This window comes from Prionailurus bengalensis, chromosome D1 (assembly GCF_016509475.1).
Source record: "Prionailurus bengalensis isolate Pbe53 chromosome D1, Fcat_Pben_1.1_paternal_pri, whole genome shotgun sequence".
In the NCBI taxonomy this organism is placed as follows: domain Eukaryota; kingdom Metazoa; phylum Chordata; class Mammalia; order Carnivora; family Felidae; genus Prionailurus; species Prionailurus bengalensis.
Window position 1 is genome coordinate 67787168 of NC_057346.1, and position 20778 is coordinate 67807945.

Below are 20778 nucleotides of genomic sequence, written 5' to 3' on the forward strand. Positions count from 1 at the left end.
TCCCTGAAGTTATCAGCAAGGGGAATGAGAAAAATGATTTGTAATTCTAGGTATTGTGCTGTTATTGTTCATTCAGTGAACACATTTTAAAAATGAAATTTGAGGAAGCCTTATGATTGAGACTGTTTGAGTTGTTTGAATTTACTCATTTGGTTTCTGGATCTCCTTGTTCAGGATTATAGTAAAGTCCAGCACTTGGCTCTCCATGCATTCCATAATACAGAAGTGGAGGCTATGCAAGCAGAAAGTTGCTATCAGCTGGCTAGATCATTCCACGTTCAGGTAAGGTCATTTCCAACCTTCTCCAAATAGCTAATTCTTTTGTTTTATAGTTTTTCAAGTCTTTTCAAAACTTTTGTACATTAAAAAGAAGGCAGAGAATCTTTCGTACATACTGTTGGTCTTGTTTTATTTTCATTTTTTAGGAAGATTATGACCAAGCTTTCCAGTACTACTATCAAGCCACACAATTTGCCTCATCCTCTTTTGTGCTGCCATTTTTTGGCTTGGGACAAATGTATATATATCGAGGTGACAAAGAAAATGCATCTCAGTGCTTTGAGAAAGTTTTGAAAGCTTATCCTAATAATTATGAAACTATGAAAATTCTTGGCTCTCTATATGCTGCCTCAGAAGATCAAGAAAAACGAGATATCGCTAAGGTACATTTTAAAAAATCTTAGCTATTCTCCATTATCACTAGACTGTCATTCCTCATTCTTGTTATTGCTAGTAGAGATATGATGGAAGCAGTTTTGTTAGCCGAGCTTGTTCCAGTTGAAAATAACGAACAGTTGACGTATTAAACAAGGTAGAGTAGCTACCACTTTTTACTTTGACAGCCTGTAGTTGCTTAATTAAGCCTGCTTTAGCTTAATGATCTCTTTTATCCCAGGGCCATTTGAAGAAGGTCACAGAACAGTATCCTGATGACGTTGAAGCTTGGATTGAATTGGCGCAAATCTTAGAACAGACTGATATACAGGTATTTTAGCAGTGCTTTTTGTCTCCTACATAATGTGTTTTTTGAAAGCGTGGTATAGTGTTTCTCCCTTTCGTTTTCACTTACACCGAATTCTCTCCACCATGAAAATACAGGGTGCCCTTTCAGCCTATGGAACAGCTACACGGATCCTTCAGGAGAAAGTGCAGGCCGATGTCCCGCCAGAGATTCTGAATAATGTGGGTGCCCTCCATTTTAGACTTGGAAATCTAGGGGAGGCAAAGGTAGGAAAATAGAAATATTCACTTCTTACATACTGTCAGGTGGAATGCACACCTTTTTAGATGTACCAACTAAGTCTTAACAATGTAATTTTCTTTTTTTTTCATAGAAATATTTTTTGGCATCATTGGATCGTGCAAAGGCAGAAGCTGAGCATGATGAACATTATTATAATGCCATTTCTGTTACAACATCGTACAATTTAGCCAGGCTGTATGAGGCAATGTGTGAATTCCACGAAGCTGAAAAACTATATAAAAACATCTTGCGGGAACATCCTAATTATGTTGACTGTAAGAATTGTAAACTTTTTTTTATGAATTAAAATTCCCACAACAGCAGCAAAAATTTAGCCTGAAAAAAAAAAAAATCTTTCTTAGAACCAATAGTAAAAAAATATGAAGGTTATCATGTCGCCTTTTCTTCAAGGCAAATTTGTGGCCTTAAAAAAATAAAAAAGATGCAGCTTCACTTAAATTTATGCTAGAAACTAAAAGAAACAACTAAAAATGAGTTGAACCATATTTCATAAAGTAGGCGATCTTCAGTGTGCCAGCTACCTTTATTAGACTTTGAACAATTCCTTGGCATGTTTGGTGCTAGATATACTTTTCTGATGCTCCTGCTCTAATTTCGTATTCGTATTTTTGCAATGTTTATAATAGTGAGAAAAAGCACTGTTTTACCTCAAAATAATTATTACTAAAATGTCCTACTTTGAGTTTTTACATCCTAGACGTAAAATTCAGACAGTTTTTAATTAAAAATGATTTGCAATACTGTATTTCCCTTAAAAGTACTTAAAGCTATGATATTTTGACTCTGGTTAAATCAGGAGCTATTAACTTGGCCCCTGTCATGCTGCTATGGATACAAAAGTGATTTAAAATAAATCAGATTTAGTTCAATGCCAGGCTGAATTTGGTTTGATGGATAGTAGTAAACCATTATTAGTTTCTGGAGAAAATAACAACTTACATTTGTGCGGCACCTTTTTACTGTTCTTTAAGTGGAAGCCCACAATTAGAGCCCAGGTTTTCTAACTAGTAATCCCTAGTAGTCCATGCTTTCACTATTTTGCCTATGACAAGCAGCTTTTTAAGAAAAAGTGACAGTACTGTGCATCAGAGAGAAACTGGAAACAGAACAGCTCTGAGTTTTGAAATAACTTTGCTGGAGATAAGGGCTTGGACCAGGATGTGAACACTGGAATAGAGTGGAAGAAATAAATCCGAGATTTCAAACAGTGACTTGATGGGAACAGAATTGCTCTTTAACTTGTGAGATTATTAATTAGTTTTATTGGTGCTCAATTTTTTTTACCTATGGGATTTTTCTGTTCATTGTGTGAATGTATTAACAGAAATCAATCATTTCAAAAGTATGGCTTTAAAATTATGGTCTTTTATAGATAATATTTTAAACGTAAAAACTTTTAAATGTATATTTTTAGGCTATCTGCGCCTTGGAGCCATGGCTAGAGATAAAGGAAATTTTTATGAGGCTTCAGATTGGTTTAAGGAAGCTCTTCAGATTAATCAGGTTGGTCATATTAACTCTTAGGTTTGAAAAACAACTATTTCACCTTTTCTCCCTAGATTTTCATTTTAATGGCTATCATTTCTCTAATATCTTGACATCATCCTATTTTATTTACTTGTTGAAGATACTATAGTGTAGAAGTTATGTAAACTTTTTGATTGTTAGCCACAGAAATAGATTTTACATCATAGTTGAGTATACACACGTGTGTATACAACAACTAAAATGAAGGTTTTGCAAATCTTTATGTACCGTTGCCATGTGCAGTACACTGGCATTATTCTATATTCCATTCCATCTATATTCCATTCTGTTGCATTTCTTATGCTGATAACTACATGCTAAAGTGATTTTACAATTCATTAATCCATCCCCACTCTCAATTTGTAAATGTGGCTTGTAAACCTCTTTGGTAATCAGCTATTGTGGAAAGGTGATTAATATCTCTGAATCCAAATTACAGATTTTGTTTCTTTTTATATGTGTGTTTCAGGACCATCCAGATGCTTGGTCTTTGATTGGCAATCTTCATTTAGCAAAACAAGAATGGGGTCCGGGACAGAAGAAGTTTGAGAGAATATTAAAACAACCATCTACACAGAGTGACACTTACTCTATGCTGGCCCTTGGCAACGTCTGGCTCCAGACTTTGCATCAGCCCACCCGAGATCGAGAAAAGGTAATTTCTTTTTGTCCCTTATTTTTTTTTCTTTTTGTATCTTTAAAACAAAACTGACACTTGATTCCTGTTTGAATTTTGTTTTATAATGTATGTTTCTTTTTATAGGAAAAGCGTCACCAAGATCGTGCCCTGGCCATCTACAAACAAGTGCTCAGAAATGACGCAAAGAATCTGTATGCTGCTAATGGCATAGGTGATTATAAGACACGGGCATCTGTAGTGATTTGTGAAATGAATGCTTTCAGAGGAATGTTTGTAGATCGTAATTTCTCCCTAAATGTAATAAATGAAGTTGTATTAAAATAGGGCTTTTAGTGGCTTTTCTGGCTACAATTAGAAAATTCTTTTTTTTTTTTTTTTAATTTAAAAAAAATTTTGTTTTTTATTTATTTTTGAGAGAGTATGAATGGGAGAGGAACAGAGAGAGGGAGACACAGAATCCAAAGCAGGCTCCAGGCTCTGAGGTGTCAGCACAGAGCCCGACACAGGGCTGGAACCCATGAACCATGAGATCATGACCCAAGCCAAAGTTGGATGCTTAACTGACTGAGCCTCCCAGGCGCCCCTTAATTTTTTTTTAATGTTTATTTATTTTTGAGAGACAGAAACAGAGTGTGAGTTGGGGAAGGACAGAGATAAATGGAGACACAGAACTCGAAGCAGGCTCCAGGTCTAAGCTGTCGGCACAGAGCCCGAAATGGGGTTTAAACCCATGAACCATGAGTTCATGACCTGAGCCGAAGTTGGATGCTTAACTGACTGAGCCATGCAAGCACCCTTACAGTTAGAAAATTCTTAAATGTGAACCTTTTTATAATTTTAGGAGCTGTTTTGGCCCACAAAGGATATTTTCGTGAAGCTCGTGATGTATTTGCCCAAGTAAGAGAAGCAACAGCAGATATCAGTGATGTGTGGTTGAACCTAGCACACATCTATGTGGAACAGAAGCAATATATCAGTGCCGTTCAGATGGTAATGTCTTATCGTTCAAGATATTTTTGTATTGTGTTCATTGTTTTTTTTTAAGTTTATTTACTTAGAACAAGCTGGGGAGGGGCAGAGAGAGAGAGAGAAAGAGAGAAAGAGAATCCCAAGCAGTCTCCACATTGCCAGTGCAGAGCCCAATGTGGGGCTCGAACTCATGAACCGTGAGATCATGACCTGAGCTAAAATCTGGAGTCAGACATTCAACTGACTGAGCCACCCAGGCGCCCCTATTGTGTTCATTATTGAGCAGATGTTTTCTTAACCATTCTGGCCCTCTCATGGAGCTGCATGCTATTTCTTGTGATACTGTGTCTATTCACAGGCTTATCATCATATAATGTTAAGGCCAGTCTTTGGTGTCTAGACAGAGATACGAGTCCTGGTTCCACCCCTAATTGCATGCCTTGGGCAAAGGACATTCTCTCTGAGCCAGTTTCCCATTTATGAAGTGGAAATCAAGGACCTTAAATTCACAGAATTGTGTAAACATCCAGTATGAAAAGTACTGGACACCATACTTGGCACTAACGTACTAGTATATCAGTAAATACCCAAAAAATAGGATTTAATATTTGTTTGCTTGTTTTACGTTCTTCTTTCTCAGACGGGAAAACTGAGTTTCAGAAAAGTTAAATGACATTTTAAAAAGAAAAAACTCCATGGGGATTAGTTTTTATCACTATAGAATTTTGTTAGGCCTTTCATATTTATGGAGTGCTTGAACTTAAAGGGTCATATTTAGCATCTAGTGGTGCCTGGCTGGCTCAGTCGGTAGAGCATATGACCCTTGATCTCGAGGTAATGAGTTCAAGCCCTATGTTGGATGTGGAGGTTACTTAAAAATAAAATCTTAAAACAAATATTTAGCATCTATAACATATTAAAAAGTAAAAACATCCTTAGGATCTATGGGAAATACTATGATAAAAAAAAAAAAAAAGGTTCTTATCAGAGGTAGATGACAAGGGCAGGCCAGGCTCCTTGCAGTGGTTAACGTTTTTTTCTAAGGAGGGTGGTTATTATTATCAAATTCAGAATATTTGAAAGGTACTAGCCACAAGGATTTATAGGACTCAGACTGCATATGGTAGTCTCAGAGGTTGTGTTTTTGGAGGTGGGCCTTCCTGTTCTGCAGAATGATAAAGTTGCCTTTTAAAAATGCAAGTTAATTACTAGGGATATTCAGGGGGAAACTCTTTAACCATCTTCCATGAAAAAGAGCTTACTTATGACAAGATATGATCCATGGTCAAAAAGTGAAGTGTTCATGACAAAATTGACACCAGTATTGCCATATATTGGTTTTATAAGAAAACTTTAACAACTAGAACTGTGAGACTTCTCATGCTCATTGCCAGTAGGTTCCATCAATCCTAAAGAAAGGTGGTAGAAAGTATATCCCAAAGGAACCAGGTATGTAACTTTTAATAAGTTGTCAGTAAGCTTGTCCATAGATTTTATTGCCAGAGATATGAAAAAAGCCATCCAATCTATCCTTTCAGTATTGGTCCAAGTTTCAAATGGAAAAACTATTTTGAGTATCTAGTTGTTTTGTTTGTTTTTTTATCAGCTTTTTGTGTTGTGAAAACCTATCCTGGTGAATGTCTAAAATGAATGATTTTAGAATAATTTGAGAATTCAAATTATTCTTTGAAATTAACCATTCAAAGGGTAAAACACCTTTTCACGTAGCTTTAAAATTGCTTGAAATCTTGTTACACAATGACAATATCATTTAATCCTTGTTGTATTTTAATTAACTTTTTGTTTTGTTATAGTATGAAAACTGCCTCAGAAAGTTCTATAAGCACCAGAACACTGAAGTTGTACTGTATTTGGCTCGGGCACTCTTCAAGTGTGGCAAGTTACAGGAATGCAAACAGACTTTGCTAAAGGTGAAAAGGAGAACTCCTTATTCTCACTTAATTCTATGCTGCGTTACATACTTTTATTCTCTTTTATGCATGTTTGTATACCTAACATTATATTTGAATAAACTTCTTTTCTTGTCATTAGGTTATATGAAATATTTGCTTTGTTTTTTACCTACAGGCTAGACATGTGGCGCCCAGTGATACAGTACTTATGTTTAATGTGGCCTTGGTCCTGCAGAGACTAGCTACCTCTGTTCTGAAAGATGAAAAGAGTAATCTGAAGGAAGTACTTAATGCTGTGAAAGAACTGGAGCTTGCACATAGGTAAAGATTTTGTAGAAATAGCTTTTGAAATGCTTTGTTTCTTTAAATTCGTTTGTCTCATACAGTACTGAAAATCACTTCCCTGAAGCGATCTCTACTAGAAGCATTCCAGTGGTTTTTAAGCCAAAGCAGGTGGCTACCACCAGGTGGCGCCAAACTGTGACCAGGACCCTGCCAGATTTGGATGGTGTAGTGTCCCCTAGAACTGGCTGGCTAGTTTTGCAAGCTTGCCCTAAATTTTCATTAATCTGACAGTAATATTACCCAGAATTTTGCACACTTGAAATTTTTAGACCCCACTTATGTTGGTTTTACTACTTATACTGCTGTGTCTTTTCATGGAATATCAATTTTCATTGAGCTAAGATTAAGGCCTGTCCTCTTAAATATTGAATGGGTTTCTGCACTGAGCTCAAAATTTATGTACTTTTATGGGATTTATTTGTAATTCTGTGCGTGGTAAAATCAAAACTTGATATCTCTTCAGGTTTTGTCTAACCTTATTTAAATTCTTATAAAAGCATTTCTTGCCTCACCTGGTAGACTAAGTGCCTTTATGGCATACACCTCCTAACCCCCATGCAGACATATTTAGTAAATACAGTGTTTAGTTACATATTGGCTGCATGAACTGATTTTGGGTTATTTGTGAATTTACTGATGATATTAAATATGACTACTTATCTTCATGAACTTGTTTTTTATTAAACATACTGAGTGCTACTTTGATGAGAGTCTTTTTAAGTAGGTTTCATATATAATTTTCTTATTGAGATAGCCTTTCATGTATCAAATAGGTTCATGTAAGTCAATCAATACATAAACCTTTTCTCCGACTATTTTTGTAGAGCAGATTAAAAATCTAAAGAGCCAGGGCACCTGGGTGGCTCAGTCGGTTGAACATCCAAAGTGATCTCGGCTCAGGTCATGATCCTTGTGGTTTGTGGGACTGAGTCCCACGTCAGGCTCTGTGCTGAGAGTGCAGAGCCTGCTTGGCATTTTCTGTCTCCCTCTCTCTCTCTCTGTCCCTCCCTTGCTCATGCGTTCTCTCTCCCCCTCTCTCAAAATAAATAAACATTTAAAAAGTAACAAAATAAAAATCTAAAGGGCCTGTTTCATTATAATTTTTTTTCAGTGAAGTATTTTATTTTCTCATTCCATTTAGATACTTCAGTTACTTGAGTAAAGTGGGAGATAAAATGAGATTCGATTTGGCCCTTGCTGCTACAGAAGCCAGGTAATGTTACTACTTACGGTAGGTGACTTTGGGTGAAGCAGTGATGTCGATGTGCGCTGGGTGGACTTCCAAGGGTTGGTCTTTCCCACTTGTCTGTGAGACTCCCCAGCCTGGACAGAGTCTTTTTTCCAAGGGTCCTTTCAGGAAATATGACAAAATCAATTCAGTACAAGTACTTAAATTGTGTGGGGAAAATACTTTCTATCTATTTTCACTCTTTGATTCACATGTGAAGATAATGTTGAAAATATATCTGTGATTGGAGAGGACACTTATAATTTGGAAAGTTACCAAAGTTGACAGTATTGACTTATGAGAAACTAAGTTCATTCTGCTAATTAAAATATCCCATAAATATCTGCTAATGCTCTGGCTCTCTAGCTTGTGTAAGGAAAACAGATCCTCTGAGTTTTTGAGCAAAAAATGTACTAGCTACATTCATGTTTCTCTAAATCTGGAATATTATAGGCAGTGCTCTGACTTACTGAGCCAGGCCCAGTACCATGTCGCCCGGGCACGTAAACAAGATGAAGAAGAAAGGGAGTTACGGGCCAAACAAGAGCAAGAAAAGGAACTGTTAAGGCAGAAACTTCTTAAAGAACAGGTATTTATTGTGTTTTCAGTTATACTAGAATTCAAGAATGGTGTGCACGCACACATATGCCTTGCATGTTAAAGAAGTCCTTCTGCTGGTATTCGTGATATTTTTTCAACATTTTGATGCAGTTTCTTCCTACTCTTTTTTTCCTCATAGGAAGAGAAACGTCTTAGAGAAAAAGAAGAGCAAAAGAAACTTTTAGAACAGCGGGCCCAGTATGTTGAGAAGACCAAAAATATTCTTATGTTTACTGGAGAGACCGAAGCAACAAAAGAAAAGAAAAGAGGAGGTGGTGGTGGACGGGTAAGATGTGACTCCTGCTGGTACTGATGGCACCATCCTTGTCATTTGACTTTCAGAAGTGAATATAATTGGTTCTGTTTACTCAGTGCTTAGTCCTTAGCTTTGACCTCCTCCTTTGCTAAGAGGCAGTCTTCCAACACAGTGCTTTATATGGTATTATTTGGAAATGCATTCCAGTGTTAGCTCCGTACTTGGACCTGGTGGTGACCTAAGCCACTTGAGCCATTCACCCTAATTAGAAGTCTTCAAAATATGGGCCTCACCCACCACCCCTCCCATGCAACTTGATAAAAGATCCTTCGTTTGTCAAATGGCTGATAGGATCTGACCTCATTCCACCAGCCAGGCGAGAACTGATTATAGTCTTGTTTGGATTGCAGCGTTCTAAAAAGGGAGGAGAGTTTGATGAATTTGTCAACGACGATACCGACGATGACCTGCCTATATCCAAGAAGAAGAAGAGAAGAAAGGGCAGTGGTAGTGAACAAGAAGGAGAAGATGAGGAAGGTGGTGAAAGAAAGAAGAAAAAGAGGAGAAGGTATTATCCACGTGTTGTGAATGTATTTATTGGAAAATGTGTGCAGTTTAGAATGAGAAAACCTGCGGTGCCCATGCTATCCACGTGCAATCTTAGAAAAGTCACCAAGCCTCAGTTTCCTTTGTGTAAAATGTAATAGTGATGCCCACCTCAAGTTTTGCTAGATGTGTAATATGTGAATTAATGTGAAAGAAGGGCCTTTTATTTTTTTATTTTATTTTTGTTTTAAGTTTGTTTGTTTGTTTGTTTTGAGAGAGAGTATGCATATGCATGGACGTGCAAGCAGGGAAGGTGCTGAGAGAGAGGAAAGAATCCCAAGCAGGCTCTGTGCTGTCTGTACAGAGCCCAACTTGGGGCTCGAACTCACAAACCACAGGATCATGATCTGAGCCAAAATTGGAAGTCAGACACTCAACCAACTAAGCCACCCAGGCGCCCCTGAGAGAAGGACCTTCTAATCTTCCTGGTGCCATTTGCTATTAAGATAAGTGGTGCCCCGCCCATCTCTCACCAGAGGTGCCCCTGAGCTGTCCCGTTCCTCACTTGTGGTGCTTCCCTGTCCAGGAACCTCCAGTTGGCTCTCTTAGCAAGGCCTGTTCTTCCCACCCCTGGCTGACTCTACTTGGGGAAGAACCTAATGAATTCGTTCCGACATGGACCTGTTAAATGGAAGCTATGATCGGACATCAGCAGGCCTGGAATGAGTAGCTGGCAAGGAAGGAAGAAGAGAGGAAAGATGTGAGATCAGGAGCCTGGGTCTTTTCTCCCATCCTCTGTCCCTCCACCAAGTACAAGATTCAGGCTTATCTTAGATGAATAAGAGGACTCAACAGAGACTAAATTATTTGGTGGACATTGCATAAATACATGGTTCTTGCAGACTCCTGAGCTGTGTGCAGCAGTTGTAAATTATGGCCTCTGCCCTTGATGAGTGTTCAGTATGGTTGAGGATAGCCCAATAGAGAATAGCATTCAGAATGAATAATATTTTGATGACAAAGTAGTCTTAGACTTTCTAGGCATGAGTGAACCTTGACAGACTTTCTCTTGTTGTTCACTCTTGAAGACCTCCAAAGGGAGAAGAAGGATCTGATGATGAGGAAACAGAAAATGGCCCCAAACCGAAAAAGCGACGTCCACCAAAAGCAGAGAAGAAGAAGGCTGTAAGTTTATAATACTGTGTGGTTTTTATGTCCTGCTGTAGGCACAAAGGCTTGCCCTACACAAGCATGTATTCTTCCCCTGCAGTTTCTTCAAACACAAATGCTTCTTTTTGAAGTGTGTTGGTTGCTATTTGTTATCATCACACCGCAAACTAAGTTTAACAAGATGTCCTAACGTAATGCAACCTAGGAATCGTGATTAATCTGCTATGTCTGATCTTCTTTCTGTAGCCCAAGCCAGAGCGTCTGCCTCCTTCAATGAAGGGAAAAATAAAATCCAAAGCCATAATATCATCAAGCGATGATTCTTCAGATGAAGATAAACTTAAAATTGCTGATGAAGGGTATGAATTTTTCCCTTAGCGCATTCTTTTTTTTTTTTTAATGTTTATTTATTTATTTTGAGAGAGAGAGAGGATGTAAGCGGGAGAGGGTGAGAGAGAGAGAATCCCAAGCAGGTTCAGCACTATCAGCACAGAGCCAGACGCAGGGCTTGAACTCCTGAACCAAACCATGAGATCATGACCCAGGCCAAAACCAAGAGTCGGACGCTTAGCTGACTGAACCACCCAGGCACCCCTCCCTTAGTGCGTTCTTTTAATGAAAGATAAGAATGGTCACTGTGCCAAAATGCCTTCCCTCCAGCTTCTTAGAATCTCTGAGGTGGAAGAAACCTTAGCACACTTCTTAATCTAACCCTGTCATTTTGTCCTGTCACATGTTTTTCCCTCAGGGAAGAAAACCTATTTTGAAATCTCATTTCTCCATGGATATTAGGTGAAATTTCCTGGATGGTATCCTTCTAAATGAATTGTCTCACTTTCCTACACTTACCAAACTGGCTAAAACTGTTATGAGTAGCCTGATCCTGGTCATGTGGAAATGGGACTTTCTTGACCATTTCCTCCCTTGTAGGGCAGTGCTGACTCAGCTGTGCCTGCTCCATGAGGGACTTCTCCTAGACTGCTTGGCCACTACTCTCCTTTAGCTTATGGCACACCTGGAGAAGCAGTATTGATTTTACTTGTCCTAAACTTGTTCCTCAAGCTGGAGGTTCCCCAGCTTGGGATAATGCTATCCCATCCCATGTATTTCTCCTGATGGCTGTCATTTCATTCATTTGTTCAACAGTCATTTGAATGTCCATTAAGAATTCCATGAGATAGTGTGCTGAGTGCTTGGGGATGCAGAGGAAAAAGTCCTAGACTCTGGCTTCAGAGAATGTGTGCTTTAGAAGCAGTGAAGTGTAACATAAACAAAAAGCCACATTATAGTGGGATAGGTATTGTCACTTATGGTTTTGTATATTGCTCTCCAGGGTCCATACCTAATCTGGAGTTGAGGGGAGGGTTGTAAGAGACTTGTTTTGTAAAAGAAAGGCTGTTTGAGTTGAATCTTTGAAGAAGAATGGAGTGCTGGTTGGTTAGAGGTGAGCAGTTAGCATGTTGAGAGAACTAAGGGTGACAGTGGGGGTGCTGGCCTCATAGGTAACGATCTCTAGGGAGGCATCTGTAAAGACTTGCAGTTCCTTTTTTCTCTGAAGACACTGGCTGACACACATTGGGGTTGCTTTACCCTTGCCCACAGTGTTACCCTGGTCAGTGGTAAAAGGCCAGCATGAGCAGAGCAGTGAAATGTATGGTTTTAGAATGAGCATTGTTAAAATGTGTAGGCAGAAAGGTCCATGTGAGAGGCTGAGCTGCTGTCAAACTATGAGGTCAAGGCCAAGTTGATTTGAGCCACTTGCATCAGTTAAACTTGATACTGAGTGTCACGAAGTGTTTGCTTATTTGGCCAGGTGGAATGGTGGGAAGTGGACCCAGGAGGCCCACTGGCCTTTAGTATATATAGGGAATGAATGTAGTGTCTTCCTCTTACTCACTCTTCATACCTACTCAGGGTGACCAGAGTTACATATTGTATGTGTAGGTTTCTTCTCTCAGATTTAAGCACCAAGAGCCTTCCTTCAGTCATGTGGAGATGGTTTCATTTCTGAACAGAAGAATGTATTATGTCTCCTTCACCCTTTTTATACTGAACCCTGTGCCATTTAATATTCCTTTCCATGGAATCCAAAACTGAGGAATATGCCACAGGGGAAGTATGTTCTCCTGTCCAGAGCTCTGGGGGGTGAGCAGCTGTCACCACAGTTATGCGAATGTTCTTTCCTCCAGAGCCTCCAGGAAGCCAAGATTTCCTGGGTGCCACCACCATATCAAGCATAGGTACAAGTCCCATTCCTTTTAACCCATCAACTGATAAGTAGAGGGGAGCTCAGGGCAAAAGTAAGTGAGCTACAGAAGCCTTTTAGCCCTGGCTTCTTATCTTGAGTAAGACTCACTCTGGTGGAGGGCACGAGTGCAGCAGCAAATCCTGGATAGAAATGGTGCCTTTGCTCTTCAGGTATCTGATAGGACGGGGAAGAGTCCCACTCATCCAGCCTTGGGAGATGGTTAATTCTTCAGAGTCCCTACAGCCAAGCAAAATCCTAGGTTTCACTTCTGCTATGAATTTGCTTATAAAGATAAATGTAGCCCTTCCTTTTCATAATTTTATGTATGAAATTGAGAAGTGCTTCATTCTGCTGAAAGGTGCCTGATAGAACCCAGTGAGAGTCCTCCTTTACTGTTTAAATGCTGTGTCATAACTAAAGTGCCTTATTTTTTCTTTTTAATCCTTTTTGATTGTGAAATATATCAAATTTACGAAACAGAACACAAAACAAATATCACAAAGTGAACACCGGAGTTAACACCCTCCACGTCAAGAGATAGAATATTAAATGCCCTTATTTGTTTAGAAAACATTCTCCGCGAGGATGTGGAGAAACGGGAACCCTCTTGCACTGTTGGTGGGAATGCAAATTGGTGCAGCCGCTCTGGAAAGCAGTGTGGAGGTTCCTCCGAAAATTAAAAATAGACCTACCCTATGACCCAGCAATAGCACTGCTAGGAATTTATCCAAGGGATACAGGAGTACTGATGCATAGGGCCACTTGTACCCCAATGTTCATAGCAGCACTCTCAACAATAGCCAAATTATGGAAAGAGCCTAAATGTCCATCAACTGATGAATGGATAAAGAAATTGTGGTTTATATACACAATGGAATATTACGTGGCAATGAGAAAAAATGAAATATGGCCTTTTGTAGCAACGTGGATGGAACTGGAGAGTGTGGTGCTAAGTGAAATAAGCCATACAGAGAAAGACAGATACCATATGGTTTCACTCTTATGTGGATCCTGAGAAACTTAACAGGAACCCATGGGGGAGGGGAAGGGAAAAAAAAAAAAAGAGGTTAGAATGGGAGAGAGCCAAAGCATAAGAGACTGTTAAAAACTGAGAACAAACTGAGGGTTGATGGGGGGTGGGAGGGAGGAGAGGGTGGGTGATGAGTATTGAGGAGGGCACCTTTTGGGATGAGCACTGGGTGTTGTATGGAAACCAATGTGTCAATAAATTTCATTAAAAAAAAAAAAAAAAAAAGAAAACATTCTCCACTTGTCAAGGCTCCCATTAGCCCAAATCCTGGTGTCTAACCAGTGCTTGTCTTTGCCAGACATCACCGCAACAGCAACAGCAACAGCGACTCCGACGAGGGTGAACGGCGGAAGAAACGTGCCTCTTCGGACAGCGATTCTGATGAGAACCAGAACAAGTCTGGCAGCGAGGCCGGCAGTCCCCGGAGGCCCCGAAGACAGCAGTCAGATGAGGATTCAGACAGTGACCAGCCAGCCAGAAAGAGAAGGCCCTCGGGTTCTGAACAGTCTGACAACGAATCTGTGCAGTCTGGGAGAAGCCGCTCTGGAGGTTCTGAGATGGACTCTCGCCCGGCTTCTCCAAGTGCCGAGTCAGACCACGATTCCGAGAGAGGATCTGATAACGAGGGCTCTGGCCAAGGCTCTGGAAATGAATCAGAACCAGAGGGATCCAACAATGAGGCCTCGGATCGGGGCTCAGAACATGGATCAGACGATAGCGACTAGGTTTTATTTCATAAATAAGCTTCATCTCTGGAGGAAACTTTTTTAATATATGAAAGCTGTGACAGAAACGCTTCAGATGTTTAGTCAAACAATTGTGAAATTTTTCCTAAGGCAGTTTTTTTTTCTACCCATTTGTATATTACTAAGCCCCAAGAGATATTTCCTGCGCTAAAGTCCAGTATCTGAGTCTCTTGAGCAAGTGAAGAATGTGACTGTTCCTCGTTGTGGTACAGTTCTACCTGTCGTGTGTGAAAACCACAGGAAGAATAAACCCAGATGGTATATCATTCCTACAGAGGTTTGGCTGAAACTGGCAGAGATGTCTCCTCATCTTCGTACGTTAAGCAGCATACTGTTTCGGTTTTTGCAGTCTTTGACCAAGTGGTGCAGGCAACTTGGTGTTCATGTCTTTGTTCCATTTTAAGTTTAGATTGAGGATATTTTTATTTTCTGGAGGAGGAAGTATCTACTGTATAATCACACCAAAGTACAAGTGAAAGGAAGGTTTTCTCCAATAGTGTAACACTGCAGCCGTGTAGATAAAAACCACAGATACGTAATTTGTTAGGTCGACTAAGATGTGGACAAATGCTTTTCTGTTAGTAGAATGCAAAGACCTACATACGTCACACAATAAAATTCTCTTACCAACTTTTATGGGACATCGTGTCATTTTTATTTGCTCAGTATGTTTGTGTATGAAAATTTAGCAGTAAATAAACTATGCAAATATTTGGAAGAACCTGAACTAGGCTGAAGGTTGTTTACTCAAAACTTCACAAATTTTTTTTAAAAGATTTTATTTTTAAGTAATCTCTCTACCCAACTTGGGGCTCGAACTCACAAGATCAAGAGTCTCATGCTCTACTGACTGAGCCAGCCAGGTGCCCCGAAACTTTTATAATTCTTTATAGATTGTGGAGTTTTTTTTTTTAAGATGCAAGCAAACTAAGGTACTCATATGTATTTGTATTTTCAATAATTCAGTGATTAACAGTTTGAGTAACATTTTTTATGTTGCACTGTATAGTTTGTAGAAAAGCTGTAATTAACTTACTAAGTATTAGGCATTGAGAATGCAGAGATAAACTGTCTTTCCTGCCAAAAGTCTAATGGAGATCAGTTCATTGTCCCTATGGTGTGAAAAGGGGAATGTTTGCACAGGTTGTGGGTGCAGAATGGAGGATGAAGTCAAGACAAGGTTTCCTGAAGGACAGGAGACCTGTGATGATGACTCAAGTGACCGGCCAAGTGAAGTATTGGAGTGTGTTCTAGGCTGTGAGGGGCGCGTGTGCAGCTCCGGGAATTCGAATGTAAGAGAGGCAATGAATTTCTGCCTTTGAAAGGTGAGGAGCCTGAGATTCAAAAGTTCATGCAGCTGGTAAAGGTGAGATTCGAACTAGAATCCAGGTCTTCACTTTCTCCTTTTTCCAGCACGTCACATATAAGTGAACTAGCCAATCCCCAAGTGACAATCCATCTAAGTTAAAAGCATTTCCCAACTGATAACTCGACATCAAGGAGTAACTAAACAAACGTATATTGGTAGAAAGTCCTTTGGAAAGCAATTTTTGGAGGGATTTAACACAATGCTATCTCGCTGTTTGAGGTTTTGGCTACAAAGGTGCTTTTTAGTATATGCCCTGATTTGTAATTTTGGAACGCGTTCCACCTCAATATGGGTATTTCTTCCAGGTGTGCCCTCAGATTAGGGCAGTGACATGCCCCCCTGACCATGGTGCCCACACCAGAAGCCACTGTGAGGTTTCTTCTGGCAGAACTCCCCTCTGGCCATAATTCGGAGCCTGGAGGTGACTGAAATGACCAAGAAGTGGGGACTGCCCCCACTGAGGAAGGGGAAGGTCTTCCTGACAAAGGAAGCCTTTGCTCTGTGGCCGCTGCCTGTCCTGGGGCCTGCATGTCAGGATCAGCCTTCCATTTCTTTCCTTTTTTTTTTTTTCTTTTTCTTTTTTTCCCCAGGCATGATTGACAACATTTTATGACTTTCAGATATACAACATAATGGTCTGGAATTTGTATGTATTGCAAAATAATTACATTAATGTAATCTAGTTAACATCCATCACCACACATAGTGACAAAAATGGAAAACAGTATGGAAGTTCCTCAAAAAATGAAAAATGGGAGCACCTGGGTGGCTCAGTCAGTTGGGTGACCAACTTCGACTCAGGTCATGATCTCGCAGTTCGTGGGTTCGAGCCCCGCATCGGGCTCTGTGCTGAATGCTTGCTCAGAGCCTGGAGCCTGCTTCAGATTCTTTGTCCCCTTCTCTCTCTACCCCTCCCCCACTTGTGCTCTGTCTCACTCTGTCTCTCAAAAATAAATAAATGTAAAAACAATGAAAAAAAAAATGGCACTACCATATGATCCAGCAATCCCAGTTCTGTTTATTTATCAGAAGAAAATGGAAACACTAACTTGGAAAGGTATATGTACCCCCATGTTCACTGCAGCACTATTTATACTAGCCAAGATGTAGAAACAGATCATCTAAGTGTCCCTGGATAGATGAATGGATGAAGAAAATGTGAGATATCTTCCATTCCATACACACAATGGAATATTATTCGGCCATAAGAAAGAATGGAATCTTGCCCTTGGTGACAACATGGATGGACCTTGAGTGCATTATGCTAAGTGAAATAAGCCAGAGAAAAAAAGATAAATATTGTATGATCTCACCTATCTGTGGAATCTAAAAAATGAAATGAGGCTCATAAATAAAGAGAACAGATTGGTGGTTGCTAGAGGTGAGAGGTTTGTGGGGAATGGGCTAAGGGGGGTCAAAAGGTACAGACTTGCAGTTATAAATCATGAAATCACAGGAATGCAATGTACAGCTTGGCAACTATAGTTAATCATACTGTGATGCATATTTAAAAGCTGCTAAGAGTACATCTTTTTTTTTTTTTTAAGTAGACACCATGCAGGGCATGGAGCCCAGGGTGGGACTTGAACTCATGACCCTGAGATCAAGACCTGAGCTGAGATCAAGAGTCAGATGCATGGGGCACCTGGGTGCCTCAGTGGTTGAGCATCTGACTTCAGCTCAGGTCATGATCTCGCAGTTCAAGCCCCATATTGAGCTTGCCATTGTCAGCACAGAGCCCGCTTTGGATCCTCTGTCCCCCTCTTTCTGCCCCTCCCCTGCTTGTGCTCTCTCTCAAAGATAAACATTAAAAAAAGAAAAAACTATTAAAATAAAAAAAAGACGCTTAACGGACTGAGGCACCCAGCCACCCCTAAGAAAGTACATCTTAAAAGTTATAATCACAAGAAAAAAAATGTAACTATGTACAGTGAAACCTATCATTCAACCCTCTGCCCTAGTTCTTGGTGGTCTCTCAAACCTTTATGATTGTCCAAGCAGCCTATTTTATTTTTCATAGCTCCCAGTAGTTGAGGGTATGCCAGGACCTGTCAGTGTCGTAAAGGACCTCAGACAACGCCTAGATCCAGGCTGATTGGAAACCAGACCCTCAGGCCCAATAGGTAGGTCCCTTTCACAGGAAGACTGAGTTCCTGTTGCTGTGCCCTGAGGGTGGTGGCTATTTAATATATGGGACAGCTGGAGCAAGGCAGGGAGCACAGAGATTGCTTCCACAGGCCTCCGTTCCTTGATTGCAGCTGTGTAGGCCCCAATTAGTGGGCAGGCCGAAGCTCCTCAACAAGCAAATAGGCCTCCTTCCCAGAAAGACTGGGGCTGTATTTCAGTGTGCTCTCTATACAGAGGCCAGAACATCTCTGATGATTACTGTCCCATGGGACCCAGGAATACAAGCCCCCAGGCGCTCAGAGCCAGGTGATCAAGGGGCATCCCCTGGGCTACAGCCACAAAAACTGGGTCATGGCAAAACCAGGGCATCAGCTGCATATAGAAGCTCCTCTCCGGGAGAAACTGGAGCTGAGAAGCACACCAGAGAGGGGCCTCAAAGATGGCACCTGCCAGGAGGGAGCAGAAAGATGGCGTCCATCGGTTTTTGTCCAGAGAGTATCCCAGGAGGCCCCTGCCCTCGAGTCCAACGCTTTAAAATTAGCAAATGACCTTCTGTCACATAAAGTCTGAGCACTTTTCAAAGGCTGCTTCTGCATCGGGCCAGAAGCCCGTGAGTTACACGGTGAGTAAGTACACGTGTGAGTTCTTTCAGAGCTGTTTCTGTTTGCCGCAGCCCCATGGGTCTTTTGGGCTTGGGCCTGCTTGTTTTTCAAAGCTAGCTGTTTTGGGGGCTTGTCTTTCAGGAGCAGGTCTCAAAAGCTGGGGTGACTAATATGGGTACCAACTCCTCAGGGGAGAAGCTCTGGGTTTTGAGTCCCCTCCCAATTGTGGGTTGCTGCTGGGGGGTGGGGGGTTAAGGGTGCAGAAGTAGGGGGCAAGGAAGTGAGGGGGTAAAGGGTTGAGAGGGTGAGGGGTAGGGAGGTGAATGGGTAGGGGGTAAGAGGGTGGGGAGTTGGGTTAATGGTGAGGTTGTTTTTCAGCCTTTCCTACCTGCTTTGATGTGATTTTTTCCCTCTCATTTGCTGGATGTGAAGGGGTCATTCTGCTAGTTTTGGGGGTTTTTTCAGAGCAAATTTTTCCATGGGTAACTGTAGATTCAGTGTGTCCATGGGAGGAGGTGAGTTCAGGATCCTCCATGTCGCCATCTTGAACACAAACCTCAGCTTCCCTTTCTTAGTGAGGTCAACGTCAGCAGGAGAAGGCAGCAGGAAATAGTTGGTTATGAGCAGAGATACTGGAATCTAGGTGTCCTGGAATCGAATCTTGCTTTGTGATGCTGACAAGCCATGTGACCTTGAGCAAGTTACTTCCCTAGTTAAGCCCCTCTCCTAACTAGGAGCCATTTCTCCTACACTGTAAGTTTTGAGAGACTCGCATGGGTCTGTCACAATTAGAGAATGTGATTTACCTTGGCTTTCACATTAATTCCAAACTAGTCCAAGTATCACAACTATTGGAGCTATTAAACTTTAAAATAAATTTTGCTTAAATTTAGACAAGAAAACCCACGTTGTTAATCTGACTGAAACTCAATCACTTCCTCTGCTGAAATTACTATTTCATAGCATGAGTTTTCTTAAGCAGGCGACTCTTCCATTATAGTGGAAGACTATACTTAATTCATAGGATTGTTGTGAAGATTATGAAGGCAGGTTCGATGGTGAGCCTGTGATGAACTCCCAGTAAAGTCCTCCTGTGACTGAATCGGCTCTGAATGTTTGGCACTATTGACCAAACTCAGCAATCCTTGTTTAGACTGAGTGGGGATCAGGGCATTACTCTTTCCCTTTAAAAAACTCTTGCTTCTGCCTAGTTCCTCTGGAGAAAAATATTTTTAATCTCCAGGAAATGTGGCCTTCCTGGAGCTTTCTAAGTATCCCTTGTTTTGATTCTACTAACAAACAATTTCTTCCCTGGGAGATTAAGTAGCCAATAGAATCAAGATAGACCTCTTAAAGGGGCACCTGGGTGGTTCAGTCAGTTGAGCATCCAGCTTCGGCTCAGGTCGTGATCTAGATGAACAGGGTTCGTCTGTTCAAGCCCCACGTTGGGCTCTCTGCCATCAGCACAGAGCCCACTTTCGATCCTCTGTCCCCCTCTCTCTTCCCCTGCCCTGCCTGCGCTCTCTCAAAAATAAATAAGCATTAAAATAAAGATAGACCTTGTATCAGCTCCCAAAACCAGAATTTGGAGCATGGGCCAGTACAGTTTTTTCCTAAAGATAGTTCCTGATGATTTGGTATTTGGGGAGTGTTAGCACTGCATATAATGCTTATCATGTAGCATCAGGAACACAGAAAAGGGTATATGCTACAGGCAAATCAAGTTCATCTAGACCTCAGTGTGCCCACTGATTTGGGAGGCTCAAATCAACAGACTGTAGCCTGTCATCAGGGCCTCACTTGGCATCAGGCCCTGGCTTCTAGCCTGACTCTGACACTCACATTGATGTGACGAAGCACTTTACTTTTCAGCCTCCGTATCCCTATCTATCACATAAGGTGGTTTGACAGCCTTTCAAGTTAAACATTCCAGGGTCATTACAGAGAATTTTGAACACACCATCTAGTCTACTTCAACAGCCTGAGTTACCTGAGGTCTTTCCGTTCCAAGCAATTGGAAATCATGTCTGCTATTTCAAGCTTAATTTTTCCACAGATTCAGATAAATGATATGTTTTGCATACAAAATATGTATATTCGCTCTTGATTTTTTTGTTTATTCCGTTTACTAGAGCCAAAATGTTTTTGTAACATTTGTCATTCTGAAAATACTGAGTTTTAAATACCTCAACTTTTTT

At 40.7% G+C, this 20778-nt stretch overlaps 1 protein-coding gene across 1 annotated transcript in view; it reads left to right on the forward strand.

The window, feature by feature from the left end:
- Positions 1-15116, forward strand: part of CTR9 (CTR9 homolog, Paf1/RNA polymerase II complex component) — a 29024-nt gene extending 13908 nt beyond the window's left edge. The window contains exons 8-25 of the mRNA XM_043580662.1: positions 175-282; positions 426-662; positions 896-985; positions 1099-1227; positions 1335-1518; positions 2679-2767; positions 3261-3446; positions 3555-3642; positions 4273-4421; positions 6215-6331; positions 6489-6634; positions 7800-7871; positions 8340-8475; positions 8626-8772; positions 9153-9310; positions 10377-10473; positions 10705-10817; positions 14035-15116. Of these exons, the coding sequence (XP_043436597.1) occupies positions 175-282; positions 426-662; positions 896-985; positions 1099-1227; positions 1335-1518; positions 2679-2767; positions 3261-3446; positions 3555-3642; positions 4273-4421; positions 6215-6331; positions 6489-6634; positions 7800-7871; positions 8340-8475; positions 8626-8772; positions 9153-9310; positions 10377-10473; positions 10705-10817; positions 14035-14461 (2673 nt within the window). The 3' untranslated portion in view covers positions 14462-15116. The remainder of the gene's footprint in view (positions 1-174; positions 283-425; positions 663-895; positions 986-1098; positions 1228-1334; positions 1519-2678; positions 2768-3260; positions 3447-3554; positions 3643-4272; positions 4422-6214; positions 6332-6488; positions 6635-7799; positions 7872-8339; positions 8476-8625; positions 8773-9152; positions 9311-10376; positions 10474-10704; positions 10818-14034) is intronic.
- Positions 15117-20778: the final 5662 nt, after the last annotated feature.